At 50.3% G+C, this 18,327-nt stretch overlaps 1 protein-coding gene across 1 annotated transcript in view; it reads left to right on the forward strand.

The window, feature by feature from the left end:
- Nucleotides 1-4,832: 4,832 nt before the first annotated feature.
- LOC103608612 (coiled-coil domain-containing protein 180-like) overlaps nucleotides 4,833-18,327 on the forward strand; it is a gene marked incomplete at its 5' end in the record, with an annotated part of 64,929 nt that continues 51,434 nt past the window's right edge. The window contains 11 exon segments of the mRNA XM_008593026.1: nucleotides 4,833-4,904; nucleotides 4,990-5,224; nucleotides 6,427-6,617; nucleotides 10,571-10,659; nucleotides 11,740-11,843; nucleotides 12,446-12,574; nucleotides 12,671-12,781; nucleotides 12,906-13,001; nucleotides 15,074-15,237; nucleotides 16,490-16,609; nucleotides 18,123-18,202. Of these exon segments, the coding sequence (XP_008591248.1) occupies nucleotides 4,833-4,904; nucleotides 4,990-5,224; nucleotides 6,427-6,617; nucleotides 10,571-10,659; nucleotides 11,740-11,843; nucleotides 12,446-12,574; nucleotides 12,671-12,781; nucleotides 12,906-13,001; nucleotides 15,074-15,237; nucleotides 16,490-16,609; nucleotides 18,123-18,202 (1,391 nt within the window).

The following is an 18,327-nucleotide window of genomic DNA, read 5'->3' on the forward strand; positions in this document are numbered from 1 at the left end:
GGAGAGGGAGGAGGGAGGGAGGTTTTGGTAAGGGGCAACATTAATCAACCACAATGTATATCGACAAAATAAAATTTTAAAAAAATTTATTTATTTTATTTTATCAATATACAATGTAGTTGATTTCGTGTCCCTTTACCGCATCCTCCCTCCCCACCCCCTCTCCCGTCCCTCTCCCCCCCCCCATCAATATCATATCTGTTGGCTTGTCTTAACAAGTTCAAGGAATTCTGATTGTTGTTTTTCTTATGAATTTGTAGGTTTTTGTTTTGTTTTGTTTTGGTTTGGTTTTCCGGCAGCAGGCCGGTCGGGGGATCAGAACCCTTGACCTTGGTGTTATCAGCACCATGCTCTACCAACTGAGCTAACCAGTCGGCCCTAGGAGCTTTTTATACATTGGGGAGGTGAGCCCCTTTGTGATATGAGTTGCAATTATTTATTCCAAGTTTATTATTTCTTCCTTTTTATTACGGTATTTTGCTTTGGTCTCAATCTTTTTTATTTTTGGTTTTGTTTGTGTTTTGTGTGTTTTTCTGGGGTTTTTTTTGTTTGTTTGTTTGCTATGTATTACTAAGATGTTGCTTATCCTCACGGTGACCAACAGATTACACAATCACAAGAAGGCATCTCACCAGATAGCCTGTGAAACTGACTATCCAATTTCAAAATTTACATAGAAATACAAAGGGCTGAGAACAGTCCAGATGATCTGGAAGAAGAACAAAGTTGGAGGACTTACACCACCAGATATTAAGACTTGGTTTAAAGCTACAATAATCAAGCCTTTGTGTGCTACTAGTGCAAGGACAGACGTAAGGAGAAACAGAAAGAATAGAGAGTCCAGCTCAGACCCACACTTTGGACATTCTAAGGATGGCAAAAGAGGCACAGCAGAGCAGTGGGGAGAAGACAGTCTTCTCAGTAAACGTCTGGGTTCTCCAGATGGGAAAGAAATGAATTGTGACTTTTACTCCATACAGAGCAAAACGAGATAAAAACCAATTCTAGGTGGTTAAAACAATATTTATGGTAGATGACATTGGAGAATATTTTTATGACCTTGGGGCAGGCAAAGATTTCCTAAGTAGGACACAAGTACAGAAATGGTAAAGACAAAAATTAATAAATTGTGCTTTATTAAAATTTAGAACTTCACTTCATCAAAAGACACCTTCAAAAAAGTCAAAATGCAATGGGAATAAATATTTGCCATGTGTTATGTGCAAAAAGCCTTCTCTTAGGATATATAATGAACTCCCATAAATTAGTAAGAAAAAAGGACAATCCACCAGAAAAATTGGACAGAATATTTGACTAAGTGTTTCACAAAAAGGTATCCAAATAGCCTATCAGTAAATTAAAAGTGTTCCACATTGTTACTCATCAGGAAATGCAAATTAAAGTCAAACTGTGATACAAGCACATAAGGGCTAAAATGAAAACCAGGGACAATATCAAGTGTTGGTGAGGATGTAAAGAAACTGGGACTCTCGTACACTGCTGTGTGTGTAAACCGTTACAACCACTTTCAAAAATTCTTTGGTAGTATCTCCTAAAGTTGGACATCCACACGCTCTATGACCCAACAATTCCACTCTTAAATGTATACCCAATAGAAATGCTTACACATACTCACCATGCAAAAGTATGCTTACAGCAGCGTTACTGGTATATTCCCAAACTGAAAAAACCCAATGTGCAGCAATAATAGAAAGGAGAAATAAAATGGGTTATATTTTTAAATAATGGAATACTATACAGAAATAAACTGTAGCCACATTCAAAAACATGTATGAATCTTTTACATGATAAAAGAAGCTTGATATAAAAGAGTCCATTCTGTGTGATTCCATTTAAATAAAATTTTTTTAAAAGCAAAACTAATTCAGAAGTTAGAATATTTGTTATTCTTGGGGAAGAGAGGGCAGTGACTTGGGACGAGTACGTCGGAGAGGATTCTGAAGAGTTGGGAATGTTCTATTTCTTATGGGTACTGGTTACTGGGTATGTTCCTTTCAGGTAATTCATTGAGATATACATTTATGATTTCTACGCTTTTAGGTATGTGTGCTATGTTTCAACATGAAAATCCAATCAGTTGGACAGAGAACTTCTTTTCTGGTTAGTCACAAGGCCAGATTTGACAGTGGTTGGTTCAAGGCTCTGGAATTACATGGTCTAGATTCATATTCTGGGTCTAACCATTTCCTATCTTGGAGATCTTGTCCAAGTGACTAACTCTGAGCTTCAGTTTCTTCCTCTGTAAAATGGATTAATTACAGTATTCCTGTCATAGTTATTGAAGGGATTAAATTTTCTTAATAACTAGTAGCTATTGTGGTGGTCCCTATTGCTCTTCCTTCTATGGACTATGCAGAAGACAGATAATGGCCTGGGGTACAGGAAGGAGGATGAGTTTTGAATCAAGAGACATTTTCTAGGTGAAGAGTGAGAGGGAAAAGATCAGAGATGATGCTGAAGTGCAAGGAAAAGAGTCAGAGGCCTGACATCTCTCCTTCCATTTCCTGTCTCTGGCTTCCTGCACATCTCTAAACATGGGAGATAGACTAACCAGGTGATCTCTAGCTGGTTAGTCTTTCCAGCTACGACATTGTCGACTTGGGAGGGCAATGGAAATGCCATCTTTATTAGTCTGTTTCTGTTGCCAATAACAGAATTCCTGAAAGTGGGTAATTTATAAAGAAGTGAATTTTATTTCATACAGTTTGGTGGCTGGGAAGTCCTAGGTCCAGGGAACACATCTGGTGAGGGCCTTCTTCTTTGTGGTGACTTTCTACAGCATCCAGCAGTTCACATGGTGAGAAGGGCCTGAGCAAGAGAGAGCTAACCTTCTCACCTGCTCTCCTTATAAAAACCGTCAGAAGCATGCCCATTACTCTATGAATGGATCAATTTATTCAGAAAGGCACGGTCCTCACAATCTAATCACCTCTCAAAGGCTCCACCTTTCAAATACCATCATTGAATTTCTACCTTATTAATACTGTTACAATGGGGGTCAAGTTTCCAGTACATGAACTTTTGGGGACACATGTAACCCATAGCCCCATCCAAAAGCCAAACAGAAACTTTCATGTTTGATCCAAACTCACACACAATGGCTCAGAAATGTGGGATTATGGGTTATTTTTATTTTCTCCATTGAATTTTTTTATTTTCTAATTTTCTGCAATAGTGCGTTGTTTAAACAGAAAACGAAACAAAACAAAAACCACTAGACATGATATGCCCATGCCTATATATTTATAGCCATATGTGATTTTTTAAAAAAGAAAGAAACCCCCAAATTACAGGTGTACCAATAACTAAAACCCAGAAAGCATTTGTACAGGGAAAATTGTTTCTGATGTACAAGACCCAAGGCAGTAGGGAAAGAAATATCAGAGACTGCAAATAATTCATGGATATTTCCTTTTTTAAAAAAAATTGTGTTTTTCATCCCTTCCCTCAGTCACCTACATTTTTTCTTTTTCCAGCTAAAATGAATTCAATTTTTTAAATTATGTTTTCATCCCTTCCCTCAGTCACCTACATTTTTTCTTTTTCCAGCTAAAATGAATTCAATTTATGTTATAATATTTTACCTTGTTAATAAAACCCAGGGCCAAAGAATGAGAATAAGGGTTTTCTTCTCCCTGTTTCTTAATTTCTGATGCTAGACTGGACAGAACGATCACTTGTTTTAGGAAGTTGGCGTGGGAGCATTGATTAGCAATCTGCACAGGGATCCCTGCCAAGGGGTGGGGGGGATTCTCTAAGAAGGAGCTGAGAGTTTCTTATGTATATGGGAAACCCTAGACCACATTCGGTGCCAACCACAAGCATTTTCAGCTTTCGCCAGGCGAGCCTTGAGCCCTGGATCTGAGCTCGTCAGCCACCTTTAAACCGGGAAAGAGGCGGTCTCTTTCAGAGTCTTTCAGCTTCTGGCTTACAGGCAAGAACTACCCTATGCTACCTCCCAGCAGAGGTGGTTTTTAGCCAAGGCAAAGAAGATGGGATGAATTTTCTTGATTATGCTCAGTGCTACATCTCATATCTCCTACTAGCTTTCAGAACATTTCATGTGCTGCTCTGGATGCTCCTTGTACAGAGGAGAAACTGGCAGTGAAGGAAGCAGTGGATTGAGTTTCAGCGGGGCACTGGGGCGCTCCCGGCCAAGGGCACCCCCTCCTCCCTGGGCAGGGAAGCGTGGGCGGGGCCTGCGCGGCCCCTCCCCTCCGCGTTGCCTTGGAGACCATGGGCGTCCTGTTGCAGTCGCGGCTGCACCGGCCTTGGCTGACTTGAGCGGTGCTTTCTGCAGGTGGGGACGCGGCGGGGCCGGGCGCGAGGCCTCCCTCCAATCTGAGCTGGGCTCGGGGGGACATCCAGGGCTTTCCCGGGCTGCTTCGGGGGGTGGGGGGTGGTAGGCAGGGGTGCAGGAGGAGCCGGTTGGGTCTTCCCGGCACACAGTAGGCGCCTAATTAGCCCAGCCAGAATCAGGCTGCTCCCTCCCTCCACTTTGCCCTCCCTGTGTCCCCTGGAGGGTGGGGTGGGGTCCTGGACCCGAATGGTAGGGAGGGGTGCAGGAGGAGCCGGTTGGGTCTTCCCGGCACACAGTAGGCGCCTAATTAGCTCAGCCAGAATCAGGCTGATCCCTCCCTCCACTTTGCCCTCCCTGTGTCCCCTGGAGGGTGGGGTGGGGTCCTGGACCCGAGTTCAGCGCCAGGTTGGGGTCCAATCCCAGCTGACACCCTGGATGCGTTGACTTTTCCCAGAAGAGCCTGGCAGGGTGAAGCACAAACAGTAATCCTGCATTCCTCCTGTCCCCCGAGTTTCTCGCGCACGTTTGCGCGCCCGGGAGGCCAGCCTCCTCCGCGAGTTCGCGAGTTCGTGGCTCATCTGAGGTTAGTTTTATTCTTTTTCTTCGCCCCCTCCCTCTTCGTTTTGTTTAAAATAAAAACCCTGAGTCGGCGTGGTGTCCCCGAGCAGACGGTCCCGCTCGATCGATGCCGCCTGCGGTGCCCGTGGTTGTCCCACGAGGACCTGCAATTGGGCGGGCGTCGGTTTCCCGACTTCGAGGTCAGAATTGAGACCAACCCCAGACGCGTTTCCTGGACGAATACTTCCCGGCGGGGGCGTCCGGCCAGCGGCCAAGATGTCGTCAGTGGGGAAGGTGACCCAGGTTCAGAACGGGAACGTCTACCATCAGATCTTCCAGGCTGAGGTAGGGCCCGCCCTCTGTCCCCCGTTACTGTCTGCTCGCCCCCAAACTTCCCTCTGCTTCCTCCAAACTTCCCTCCCCCTGGGAATCTAACGAAAGAAAGGCTTTGAAATCGATTTGATTTTAACGATAATTCTCATTGGTTCTTAAAATATACTAATACAAAATTAGACTGGCTATTCTTGAAAATTAGAAAACCTGAATTTGAATTTGAATTACTCAGAAATAGCCTGGATTAACCATTCAGCCCTAGGTCTTTTTCCCATGCATAAAGGCAGTTCTGATTTTTCTTTTTTAAGAAACGTGTTTCATTCTGTACTTGGGTTTTGAAACTGCTTTGTCTCCTCAATAGTATCCCACAGACCCTTTCCCATGTGCCTGGGTATTCACGTCCTTCATGACCCTCCATACAGTATTAAAGGCCTCTTGGTGACTGTGTAGCTTGTTGAAATTGCCTTGTTCTCTCTGAAGCACTGTAGGGACCAAATGAGATCTTAAAAGAAGCACACAGACTTAAATCCCTCCTTTGAAGTTCTGTGCTGCTTATTTAAAAAGAATTTTCATTCCTAATTTGATCCCTAAATAATGCTCTCTGTAGAACCTTTGGAAACTATAAAAGTCTAAAGAAACCAAAGAAACAATAAAATTGCTCACATAATCCTACTCCCTCTAAGCCATACACCATTCCTAACGTTTGCAATAGTTCCTCCCAGCCATTTTTCTAAGCATTTTAAATTTTGAGATCATACTGTATAATTTTGGTTATAATTTAAATTTACGCTTCTAAATGATATGTTTATATATCATCTCATAAGCATTTTCTCATGTCATAAAAAATTCCTTTTAAGTCTCATCTTTAATAAATGCCTAACATTTCATCAAAGGACACCATGTTTACTCAACCAATTCCCTGTTATTGGACAGTTCTGTGTTTCCAGTTCCTGTGATTATAAAAAAGACTGAGACGAGCATTTTGATCCTCATTTAAATTTCTTAAAAGATGCCTTCCTAGAAGTGGCTGAATGACTATTATGGGGGAGGAGAGCCCTCCTGCAGGGGGTGTGTCGTGAGGCTGAGGTCTCCCTGCAAAGTACCTTTCTTGTGGCAGGTCCCCCATGTGTCCTTCTAAGACAGTCACAGTCAGCATGGGGGTGCTGAGGAGTCTGCAGCTCTGACCTCCCCTCCCCTGTCGTCCGTGGATTCAGGTGCAGCTGGTCCAATCCCTGGCAGCCACTAGGAAGTGGGCTGTGGAGCGTTCTTTGACCCCAAAGAATGTCAGGACACCCATGATCAAGAAGGTGGAGATTCCTGAAGGAGAGTTGTTGTCTCCTCGGCAGCAGAAGTGGGTGCACAGCCTCCCCAATGACTGGGTCACAGAAAACCCAGTTCTATACAGGTATGTCCCATCCCCCAGGCCACACCCCTATGTACTGGGAGTACCTCAGAGTCTTCAAAAACTCAAAAAGAGCTCACACAAGATGAGTGCCGGGTAGGAATGAAGCCTCAAGTGCCTCCCCTGAAACAGGAAAGTAATAACTCCTAGTTTGCAGGATTGTTTGCTTCTCCCTCCCCTCTCCCCTCTCCCAGTACTTATTGATTGAATGGCCAGGGCCAGGCACTGGGTGTGGGATCCCACTCTCATGGAATCTGGGGCCTGGACAGTAAATAAATAAACATGGCCCTTGCAAAAGTGGGAAGGCTCTGATTGAGAGGACAGGGGCTGTGGGACAGGAAAGCTCTCTGAGAAGAGGCCTTAGCTGAGACCAGAGGGGAGGGGGAGGGGAGGGCAAGGGTCTAGGAGGATGGGCCTGGCCTGTTCCAGAAGGCTGAAGAAGGTCAGTGGGCCTGGAGAGAGGGCAGGAGAGGGGGCTGGGAGAAGCCTTGCAGGCCACAGTCAGTCTTTTGGACTTACTGTAGTGAGCAGCTGATTTGCATTTCCAAGTCCCTCAGACAGGTCTGTGCAGAATGTGGGGGGCTGCAAGGAGAAGTGGGGAGGCCAGGCAGGGGGCCACAATGCTCGTCCTTGCCATAGGTGAATTTCAGGTGCCTTTTGGAGGCAGAACCCACGGGACCTAGTCATGGACTAGATGGGAGGAGAGGGTTCCCTAGAGGCCTAGGGCTCTGGCCCGAGTGCTGGGTGGACAGCAGAGGTGCTGTTCCCTGAGATGTGAGCAGGTGTGTGTGTGCACAGGGGGAACAGGGAGATCAGGAGTTCCTTGTGAACATCCCAGTTCAGAAGTTAAACTTGAGATTCCTAAGCAGTCATTTTAGCTCACTGAGCTCAGACTCCTCAACTAGGGAAAAAAGAAAAGGAAAGGATCTTCCTCTTGGGGTCCTTGGGAGAACAGAGCAGGAGCTGGGCTTCCCTCAGGCTCTTCTCCGCACATGCCATAACCCCTTGCCTGGCCTGGGACTCTGGGACCGGAAGTCAGGCTTCTTCTGCCTGCCTTTGCTGTCCCTTTCACCACCTTTGGAGCAGGAATGGGCCCAATGCTGGGTACAGGTCTCCGCCCTGACTGACCTTGGAATTGTCCCAGGGAAACCTCCCCCAAGGCTTCTGACCCTCAGCACTCATAACTACCTACAAACTACCTACAAATGGGCAAATCCACTGGCCCACCCAAGCCCAGATTCCAGGTCAGCGTTCTCTAGCCTATGGCCCCTGCCTGATGCCCTGGCTGGGGATCTCGAGGTGCAAGCAGCTGGGACCTGCCCAGACTCCACCCACCTCCCACAAGGGCGGTGTGGCAGCCTGGCTGTGACTCTGGCTCCCACAAGGGTCCCTAGACCCTTCTCAGCTGACCTGTTCTCATCCAGATCTGACATCTCCTGACGTCTCCCTATGCCTCCTGAGGGTCCCCTCTTCCCCAAGTTTCAGTCTAGGACCACCTATCATACAATATCCAGATCGGCATCAGTTGGGAGCTCTTAGCACCCACAGGACAGTGTTTTGGGAAAGGCACTTCTCACAGAGGGCACTGGCATTGTGCTGTGCTGGCTTCCTGGGAGAGATGGACAAGCCCAGCTCTGTCCTGGATGCAGAACCAGAGCATGGACTGTGGCAGGAACAGAGATGTATTTGTAACTTTCCAGTCCCTGCCACTCTCAAAATGACTGGGGTCACTACTGGGCATCCAGAGTCTCCCTGGGGTTCCTTGTCCCCTGACCTTGAGAAGAGTCTTCCTTCCTTCGTTCTCCTCCCTCCGCAGCCTCTCCTGCCTTCACTTTCTTCCCAACCAGCTCAGCCCCAGTGGCCGGGTCACCAGCTCACCTCCCTCAGTCCCCCTCTTTCTTCCCACCCAGCAGAACTCACACCCTCCTTCCTGGGTCTTCCAGGAGCCAGGGCAGCTGGACAGAACCACCCAGTCTGTGGGGGCAGGGGGCTCCCAGATAGAGCAGCCCCAGCCAGGCCCTTTGGGCAGCCTCTCCTAACCTGCAGTGCTCCCCAGGGTCCCCTTCCCACACCAGCCCCCACCCAGTCCATCCCCTGTTGACCTCAGAAGAGAGGCCACAGAGGGCACCTTCCTGTTCTCCTGGGCACCCCAGGTACCTCCCAGGGGCCGGGAACAGCTGGCGCTGCCCTGGCTTCCTGGTGTCATCCCGCCCAGCCTTCTCTCCTCCTTCTGTTGAGCTCTCCCTCAAACATCGATCCTACTGTCTCTCTCCTGCCTCCGGCCTCTTTCTGGTTCTTAGGCCTCTCCCTTCTTGAAAGGGGAGCGTGTCTCAGCCACTCCCGCCATCACCTGGCGCTGCCCTGGCTTCCTGGTGTCATCCCGCCCAGCCTTCTCTCCTCCTTCTGTTGAGCTCTCCCTCAAACATCGGTCCTACTGTCTCTCTCCTGCCTCCGGCCTCTTCCTGGTTCTTAGGCCTCTCCCTTCTTGAAAGGGGAGCGTGTCTCAGCCACTCCCGCCATCACCCTGTCCCTGCCTACCCCACCCTTCTCTTGAGGCCAAGTGTCTTTGACAGGCCTCTGCCTCTCCCCGATGCTCCTCAGCCCTTGGCAGTCCAGCTCTTGACCATGCCCAGCTGCTCTTGCTGAGGTCACATGGGCAGTCTGCCAGCCCTCCTCCAGGGGCAGATCTCCTTGGGAATCCCGGGTCCCTGGGCTCCCCACACAGCAGAGCTCCTGGGTCTCCCTCCCTGGCTTCTCCTGTTCTTCTTTCCCTGTCCCCTTTGTGAGTTGGCATTCTTGGGCCTGCCCTGGCCATCAGGCCAGCTCCCTCTAGACACTCTGCAGAGCTAGCAAGGTCAGACTGGGCTGAACTGATGAGGGGCAGAGCCAGGACACCCCATCTTCCTCATGCCTCAGAGCAGAGGGTGCAGGTGCTTGAAAATTCAGGCAGCCAAGCGAGGCTGATCCACCTGTGCACTCTGTCACCTAGGGCAGGGCCCCTGGGTGGGTGGAGACCAGCCCAGGGTAGGGGGTAGAACACGATTAGTGAAAGCAAGCCCCCAAGTCCCCAGTGCAAGCGACCAAGAAGCCGGAGTCCACAGCAGTTATCATCCCGTGGGCTCCTATGGGGCTACCTTGGTCCAGGGGCATTCGGAATAATAAGGCCTAAAAGACCCCCTCTGGAGGGTTGGCCTGGGCCCCATCAGCCGCAGCCCAGGCCCTGCAGCCTTCCTCCCTGCTAGGTCTGCAGTGAGGACTAAATGAAAAGATGGCTGGAAAGCACCAGACATGGGGCAGGCCCCAAGGAAAGGCAGCAGTCGCGGAGACTGTGGGACTTCTGTGGTGCTTGCCCTATAGACAGTGCCTTCAACAAATTTTTATTTCAGAGCTAATGTCACATCCAACCCCCCTCATCCTCCCTGCTGAGACAGTTTGTCCTGGGATCCCAGCTCTCTCCTCTCTCACCCAAACCCAGTAGGCCTTGATATCACAAGGGTCTGTGTTGGAATCCCAACTCTGGTTCATACAGTGGCTCCTCTAAGCCTCCTTCCCCCTTCCTGGAAAATGGAATGCCTCAGGATAGGTTGCTGGAGGAGCAAAGAGGACGCATGCCGGAGCCTAGCACAGCCTGGCTTTGTCAGACTACTCATGCCTCCTGGTCCTCAGTTTCCCTATATGGAAAATGGCTTGGGCCCACCACCCACTCTTGATTTACCACCCGCCAGAGCAGAAGCAGGCTCCCTGAGGGCAGAGGCCTGACTTCTTGTCTAGGGACCCGCAGTGTCTGCTGTCAGGAGATGCCCAGGCAGCGTTGGCCGGGAGCCTGAGCACTGCCTTGGGGCCCTCTGGAATCGGGGTGGGCCCAGGCCACTGCCACTTCCCATGTGCCACAGCTGCCCTGGCTGGGTTGTGGGGGAGGGGAGAGGGCTTACTCTTCTCCTGTGCTTGTGCCTCAGGGAAAAGGAAATAGCCAAGAGGGAAAAAGCCCAAGACAGCGAGAGCACCATCGCTGCCCGAGAAGTGCGGGGCCTCATGGACACCATCGGTGAGCCTCGGTCAGCCACAGGTTAGGCCTGTCCTGGGCAAGAGAGAGCCTGGGCGGGGGTGGGGTGGTGGCATTGTCTCCTGGCGGCTCCTCTGAGGAAGCCCCTGAAGCTCCCACTGCATTCCTCTGCTCAGCACGGGGAGGGCGCTTGCACCTGAGCATCTCATCTGAGGTTCCCCTGTGCAGGGGCTGCGATTTCACTATGGCATTTCTCAGTCCACGTTCTCTCCCTTCATACCACACTGTCCTAGTCTGACTTTATCCCAATATGCAGGCTCTTTTTCTTTATGACTAAAAAACTAATACATGCTCACTGTAGGAAAACAAAGGAAGGAGATAAGGCAGAAAGTAAAAACTCCCCCTCCACAACAGCACCCCTTCTTCTCCCAAGAGAGCCACCAATGCCCCCCACCCTGTTAACCTATATGGTCCCCAGCTTCCCATGTAGGTACAGGGGACAGCCAAGCACTGGGTAGGAGCGCAGACTCTGGAGCAGATGGCCAGGCCCAAATCCCTGCCCAGCACTGACTCATATGGTCCCCAGCTTCCCATGTAGGTACAGGGGACAGCCAAGCCCTGGGTAGGAGCGCAGACTCTGGAGCAGATGGCCAGGCCCAAATCCCTGCCCAGCACTGACTGGCTTCATTCCTTAGCCCCCGTGCCTGGGTTTCCTCCCTCCTGAAGTGGGGCGGGTTCTATGACCGCCCTGTCAGGACGGTCATTGAGTTAGAACACTACCTGCTGCGTGGTAATAAGTGCTGGTTATTATTATTTGTATGTGTATTTGCTTTTATAAAACTGAAAAAAACCCATAAATGATATTATTCTATTCATACTACTTGGGATCTTTCTCAGCATTTATCTCTCTGTGCAAGACCTCATCCGCTGTAGCACTTACGAGTCACCTTCATCTCTTCTCTTTTTCCTTGAGCCTCTGCCACAGCCGGCCTGGCTTAGGGGTCCACCTTCTGAACCCAAGCCCGGGTGTGCAGGCGCTCTCTGCCTGCGTGGCCTGTTCCTGGAGCTCCCCCACCTCTTGGAGCCCCGAGGGCCGTCTCATCACCTCTTGTTGTCCCGCAGTTCCTGAGAAGAAAAGCAGCCTTCAAGGGCGAGAAGACGCCAAGAGGAGGAGCCACGAGCTCGCCCTGGCGAGCTTTCAGGAGGAGATCGCGCAGATTGCGGTGGTGAGAACGCTGCTGGGCCTCATGCTCTTCCCCACACTCCTCCCCAGAGACCTCCTCGCTGGCCTCGCTGGTGCCTGGAGTGTTCCCTAGCCTTTGCCCTTCTGGGTTCTTCTGAGCCCTGGATTTCTGCTCACCCTTTCTTCTGTGCCTCCTGTTGCCCCACTGTGGATTCCTGGGGCTGGCACTGTATTCCAAGCACCAAGAATGGGCATCCCTGGTGCATTACTCAGTAGGCCCCATCTGGACACCCAGCGGTACTGTCACCATGAGCTCCATGGCTTCGGTCAAGCAAGCTACCTGTGCCTTCATTTCCTATCTGAAGTAAACTTGGGATTCTTTCATGTGGCCACTTCTTTAATTAGTATTTGCTGAGTGCCGCCCATGGGCTAGGCGCGATGTCAGCACCTTCTTCACAGGGCTCAACACAGGACAGAGTGCCCAGCGTATGGTGGGCTGCTGGTGGCCTCTGGCTATGAGTTAGTCAGTAACCTCAACCCCTTAGGTCTAGGTAATGGCCCATGCCTGGCACTTCCCTGTCACAGGGAAGGCCCCTGCCGGGGGTGTTGAAGCCATGGGCCATCACCCTCCTGGCTTCGTTGCAGGAAATGGAACCTCTCATCTTGGAGAAAGGGGGACTTTTTTTGAAAAAGCTGTCCAAATCTAATGATGACATTGAACATCTCTTCAAAAAGGTGGAAAATGACACCAGCCTTGAGGATTTCACCATCCAAGTACGGGTCCCTTCATGGCCAGGCCTGTCCCACCCCGGTCCTATTCCTTCCCTCCCTTGCAGCGGCTCCCAGCCTGACTCAAACTTCTCCACGTAGACCCTGTGGGAGCTGCGGGACAAGATGGCCGAGATGTTCCTGCTCCAGAAGCAGGCGATTAAGGAGCTGGATGAAGCCCTGCACTCGCTGGAGTTCTCCCGAGCCGACAGAGTGAGTTGGCTGCAGACGGGCTCCTTGCTGGTTTCCACTTGCAGGGCTTATGGGGCATCCTTCTGTTTCCTTTTAGTTCTCCAGGAAATGAGAGTCGCTAACTATGGTGCCTCGTCTTTTCTAGCTAAAATGTGTGTTGAAGAAATACATGGGAATCATAGAGAAAACTTCCTACCTGGTGCAGCCCGACGTGTACAGGCTGATAGATAAAGAAGCCATGGTGAGTGGTTTTCCTGTGCAGACATCGGCCCATGGAAAAAGGAGCAGGTACCCAGGGCTCCCCAAGTCTGGTGTCTCAGGACTGGTGGGCTTTTCATCAGTAACATCTCCAAGTAACGCAGGAGGGCCACTTAGGCTGAGAATCAGAGTCTTTGCTACTGTCAGCATTTCCAATAGAAATCTTTCTAAAGTACATTTTATACTTCCCTGCCATCTTAAACCAGGCACACCTAACACAGTGCCATCGTTCTGAGCAGTGATGGTTTTACCAGACACCTACTGGGCCGGGTCTCAGCTACTCTGTGCAGTGCATTAGTGCTACAGCGTGGAGCCATCGTATTGGGGCTATCACGGTCTCTGGGCAGTTTCCCCCTCTGGGCAGTATCCAGACACCTACTGGGCCGGGTCTCAGCTACTCTGTGCAGTGCGTTAGTGCTACAGTGTGGAGCCATCGTATTGGGGCTATCACGGTCTCTGGGCAGTTTCCCCCTCTGGGCAGTATCCCCCACCTGCTCTGTCTAGTTTTTCCAGTTGCCCTTGCCTCTCCTCCCACTGGCTGTCAGTGCCTGTTGCTGAACCATAACTGCCTCTTGGCTCTGTCCCCACTACTTCCACCATTCTCACCCCCAGCCTCCCCCAGCTGCTTTCCTTGGGATGGAAAACCCAAAATTCAAGGTTGTTCATGAGGTTTCCAAAGTCAGAGTAAAGCCTGACCCCTCCACTGAGTGAAAGGACTCTTCCTTTGGCTGCTCAGAGGTGCACTTTGCTTTTGTGGGTTTCCTGGTCCCGTGCAGGTTTCCTGTGCAGGAGCTGAGCTTTACCAGATAAGGGGACTCCTGGCAGCATAGCTGGGTGATAAGAGCACAGCATTCAGAATGACAGATGGGTCCAGCCCAGGTCTGTGGCAAGGTGTCCTGGACAAAGCACAAGGACTGACACAGACCTCGCTCTCCACTGCCCAGACACGGGAGCACCCAAAATGACTCGGCCCTTGAACCTGGAACTCACCTGTCCATAAAATGGGGATAATACTTACCTGCCAGGACTTGTTGGGAGGATGCTGAAAGAGGGCTCAGCAGTGGTAGCTGTCTTTTGAGATAAGCAAAAGCTCCTAAAGTGTATATATTTTACCCACTAGGAGAGTCAGAGATTTTAGTGTCCCAGTTATGTTTCAGTGTTTCACTTATTTCCCTATGCTTATTTTACTCATTAGAACACGTTTGCTGCTTGCTCTGTGTGCATTTGCCTTATTTGATTACATGAAGTCCCTATGTGCAAACATTATCCTCACGTTATGGCTGTGGATCTGGAGTTTGAGGAAATACCTGCCAATGCCTCCCCGCTGGGAAGGACAGCTGGCAGCAAACCTCAGGCTGCACTGAAAAGCATTACTGGAATTTCTACCCGCTGAGCGTGGCAGGGTTCTCACCCCTGCCTCGGGGCACTGTGGCTTTGGGAAATGTGTGGAGGCATTTGGGGCTGTGTCCATGCCAGGGGGGGAATGGGGAAGCTACTCTCATTTAAGGAGGGACAGGGATGCTAAAGGACAGAACAGTGCCACACAATGAAGGATTGTCCCTACTCCCTTGCCAAGGGTGCCCCAGTGAGAGCCACTGGGGGGGCTGCTGAAGAATGTTCTAGCTTGGCCTCTTTGGTCTGTGGGTCCTGGTTCCCATAACAACCATACATGGCTGGTCCCTGCTGATCCCTGATGGCATGAGCACTCTGCTTTTGGAATAAGCGTATTAAAAATGGTGAACACTTAGCCCACTGGAGTGCTTAATTCCTTTCACCTTTTTAAACAATGATCTGATGTGGCCTTGGAGCTGGGTTGAAGCTCATGTGGTCGGGGTCCCCAGTTAAGCCTTCAAGGAAGGCCCTCATCACTGTCCATGGCTGCTTGAGTGCCTACTGACCCCTTGGTACCCCTCAGATGCTGCCACCAGCCCTTTAGTCCTTGGCCTACACTTTACCTGGCCCCTCTGCAGCCTCCCACCACTCCTCTCTAACTGAGCCTTGTCTGACCTAAGAGAGCCTCCGTCCCACCCAGAGCCCTCCTGCCTGTGACCACAGGTCATGAACCATGCCCTGCTGGGCAACCGGAGGGCCATGGCCCAGCTGTTTGTCAACCTGATGGAGGCCACCCTGCAGCAGGAACTCTACAGCCACCACCACTGGCAGTGCCTGGTGGACTCCTGGAAGGCTCTCAAGAAGCAGGCCTTGCAGCAAAGTTTCAGGTCAGAGGCTGCCACCCTGCCCACAGCTTGTCCCCAGCCCACAGGGGCTGGCTTGGGCTTGGGCTGGCATTCTCCCTCCCTTTTGTCATTCCTTTAAAATGCTACTGTTTTTCTGCACTCTTTTAAGAAAAAGTTAGAAGTAGATAAAGATAATCCCTCCCCCCCAGTGAGAAGCACTGCTAATATTTTGGCATGTTTTCTGCCAGGCTTTTTTCAACCCATACAATACGTGCAGTTTTATTTATATCTTATTTTCTTCCTGAACATTATTTCATAAGCCTTCTCTGAGCTCAGTACAAACTGTTAGAACACAGTCATCTACTATCTGTCTAATTCCCACTGTTTGTTATGACTCCTAACCCTGTGCATACTGGGCCCAGGAGAATGGCTATCTTTCAGGCTTTGGATACTTCCCACCCTTCAGGAGCAAATTTCCCTATGGGAGGGAGGGGGAAGAGAGGGCCCATTGCCACACTTCCTCCACCAGATGGCACTTTTGTTAATACTCACACAAGGATCTTGGGGCTTTCTTTTACAAAGAAAGGGATGCCTTGGACCGAGATGTCTGAAGGACACCCAAGAATATCTGTCTGTCTGGGCTGCGGGTCTTGGGGTGGGAGGCCCATCTGTCCATCTGCCTTTCCAAACAGAGAGCACCTGGGAATGAAGGATAAGTGTGCCAAGGCCTGGCTCACCTTGCCTTTCCATAAGACCTTGATCAAGCCTTTGAACATTCGGAGCCCATCTCTTCCTATGCAAAACAGACATCATAATGGGCCAGTGATAGGACTTCAGTCATGATCCAACGAGACGCTGCATGGAAAGTGCCTGTCCGGGCCTGGGCCTGGGCAGCCATTATAAATGTCTGTAAACATCAACAGTGATGGCGATAGCTGACCCTTACTGGGATTTCCCATGACCAGGCACGGTGCTAAGGGCTTTGCTTGCATCATCTTAATGAGTCCTCCCAAGTACCGGGTGAGGAAGGTGCTGTTGTTAGCTCCATTTTACAGAGGAGGAAACTGAGTCTCAGAGTGGGGCAGGTAGCAGTCAGGACCCCCATCGGATCTAAACATGCTGGTCCCATGCTGTTAGTGCCAGAGCTTCACAGAGAGTCCCTTCGTTCCCCCCCCTTTCCTTCTTTCCTCAGTGTCCTGGCTGGGTGGGGGGGACAGCAAAGGGTGCTGGGGCTCCAAATGTTCCTATGGTGGGTCTTCTTCTCTCCATGGTACCAACATGTCTGGACACCCAGTGAGTTCTTGGCCAGTGAGAATATCCAGACTCCTGGGGCTGTGAAGGCGGAGCTGGAGGCCATGCTGAAGACCCAGAACACCCTGCAGCAAAAGCGGCTGGAGCACCTCTTTACTATCTGGTATGGGAGGGAGGGGTCTCTCGGGAGGAGTACCTTTGGGGGATTCTCCTGAGGCGTCCTTCAGACCAGGCCATCTCTCAGCTCTCTGGTCCTGGGCTTGGTGCCTGGACCCACATTATGGGGCATTCCAGCCCCAGTGGTAAGAAAGGGCATGACCCACAGCTGCAGAAAGAAGTTTAGGGTGATGTGGCAAAGGGCTCAAAACAAGGCCATGGCCAGAGGGGAGTGGGGAGGAGGTAGGGACATGGGGGTGGGTGAAGGGGTTTGGACCTTTCACTGAGGGTGGCGGGGAGCAGAGTGGCTCCATCAGCTTTGCAGCTTGGAAGTGCATGTCAGAGGGTTCTGACACTGGAGGCCAGTGAGGAAGATGCAGCCATCAGACAGGGGACCTGTTAGAGGCTGTGGACGCTCGCCTCAGATGTGGGTCTATCCAGCTCTGATCCCATAATACAGCTATTTGGTGGAGTGCCCACTGAATGTTCTAGACCCTGGAAGGCTACTGCCTGGGGAGTCTGTAACCTCTACCCACAGCAGCAGGATGGAGCCTGAACGGTACTGCAGGGTGGAGACAGTTCACATGTTGGGAAAATACTCCTCCTCTTCCCGTGCACCTCGCTTGTCCCTCCCACCCTGGTCACCCCAGGACACAGGTTCTTCTCATCTCGCCACCCCACATGCTAAGTTCTCCTAGGGTGTAAACGACTATTAGAACCCCACATGGCTAGAGGCAGAGGTCCTCCCCCAGGCAGGCACCCCCTGGCCCATGTACAGCCACATTTTGATCCAGGTATAGAATTAACAAGGTGGATACAAATCTCGGGGCAAGGGAAAGTGTTCATGTTGTTTTAATTCAACTTTTTTCTAACTCTGAGCCCCTGCTCTCAGTTTTCTTTTCTTTTTTCTTTTTCTTTTTCTTTTTTTTTTTTGACGGCTGGCCAGTACAGGGAACCAAACCTTGACCTTGGTGTTATACGCCACAATCTCAGCAACTGAGCTAACAGGCTGGCTGAGCCCAGGGGTGGAGAAACAGACTCCACCTCCCGGAGGGAGGAGCTAACAAAACTGACCCCATTTTTCAATCTGCCTCACTATTTTTAATGACTTCTGAAGAGGATTCACTATACTTTATTAAGACAGTTTCCTATTTCCGGTATGAAGATTTTTATCATTACTGTGTGTGTTTACAAACAGTACTGTTAAGTGGTCATCTTAATGCATAAAGTTTGTATGCATTTTGTATTGTTATCTCAGATTAGGTCCCTAAAAGTAGGCTTCCTGGGTCAAATGATGGGAACAGTTAGTTTTTTCCCACTGGAAAAATTCAGTTTTATTCTAAGTAACAATCTCGTTCATATTAAAAGACCTTTCTGTAAGGTATGTTTTCGGCACCAGGAACTTCCCGGCGGGTCCCTTTGTTTCTTCAGGATTGAGCTGTTTCTTGAAGACGCTGCCCATTTTGGTCAGTCCACATTTTGTTCACGTGCGGCTTACTTGTCATATCTTCCTTCCCCAGCGACCTCCTGCCCCCTAATTACAACAAAGCTCAGCTGACTGAGTGGCATTCTTCTCTGAACTCCCTGAACGAGCAGCTCGGTGAGTGGTGTTTGCAGGGTCCCACGTGGGTCTTCCCAGAGCTCAGTTCATTCAAGCAGCAGCTTTGTGGCAGCTCAGCCCGCAGTCAGTCGTCTGTCTGAGAGGAAGTGAGTGACACCTCCATC

Source organism: Galeopterus variegatus, unplaced genomic scaffold (assembly GCF_000696425.1).
Source record: "Galeopterus variegatus unplaced genomic scaffold, G_variegatus-3.0.2 Scaffold8632, whole genome shotgun sequence".
Classification (NCBI taxonomy): domain Eukaryota; kingdom Metazoa; phylum Chordata; class Mammalia; order Dermoptera; family Cynocephalidae; genus Galeopterus; species Galeopterus variegatus.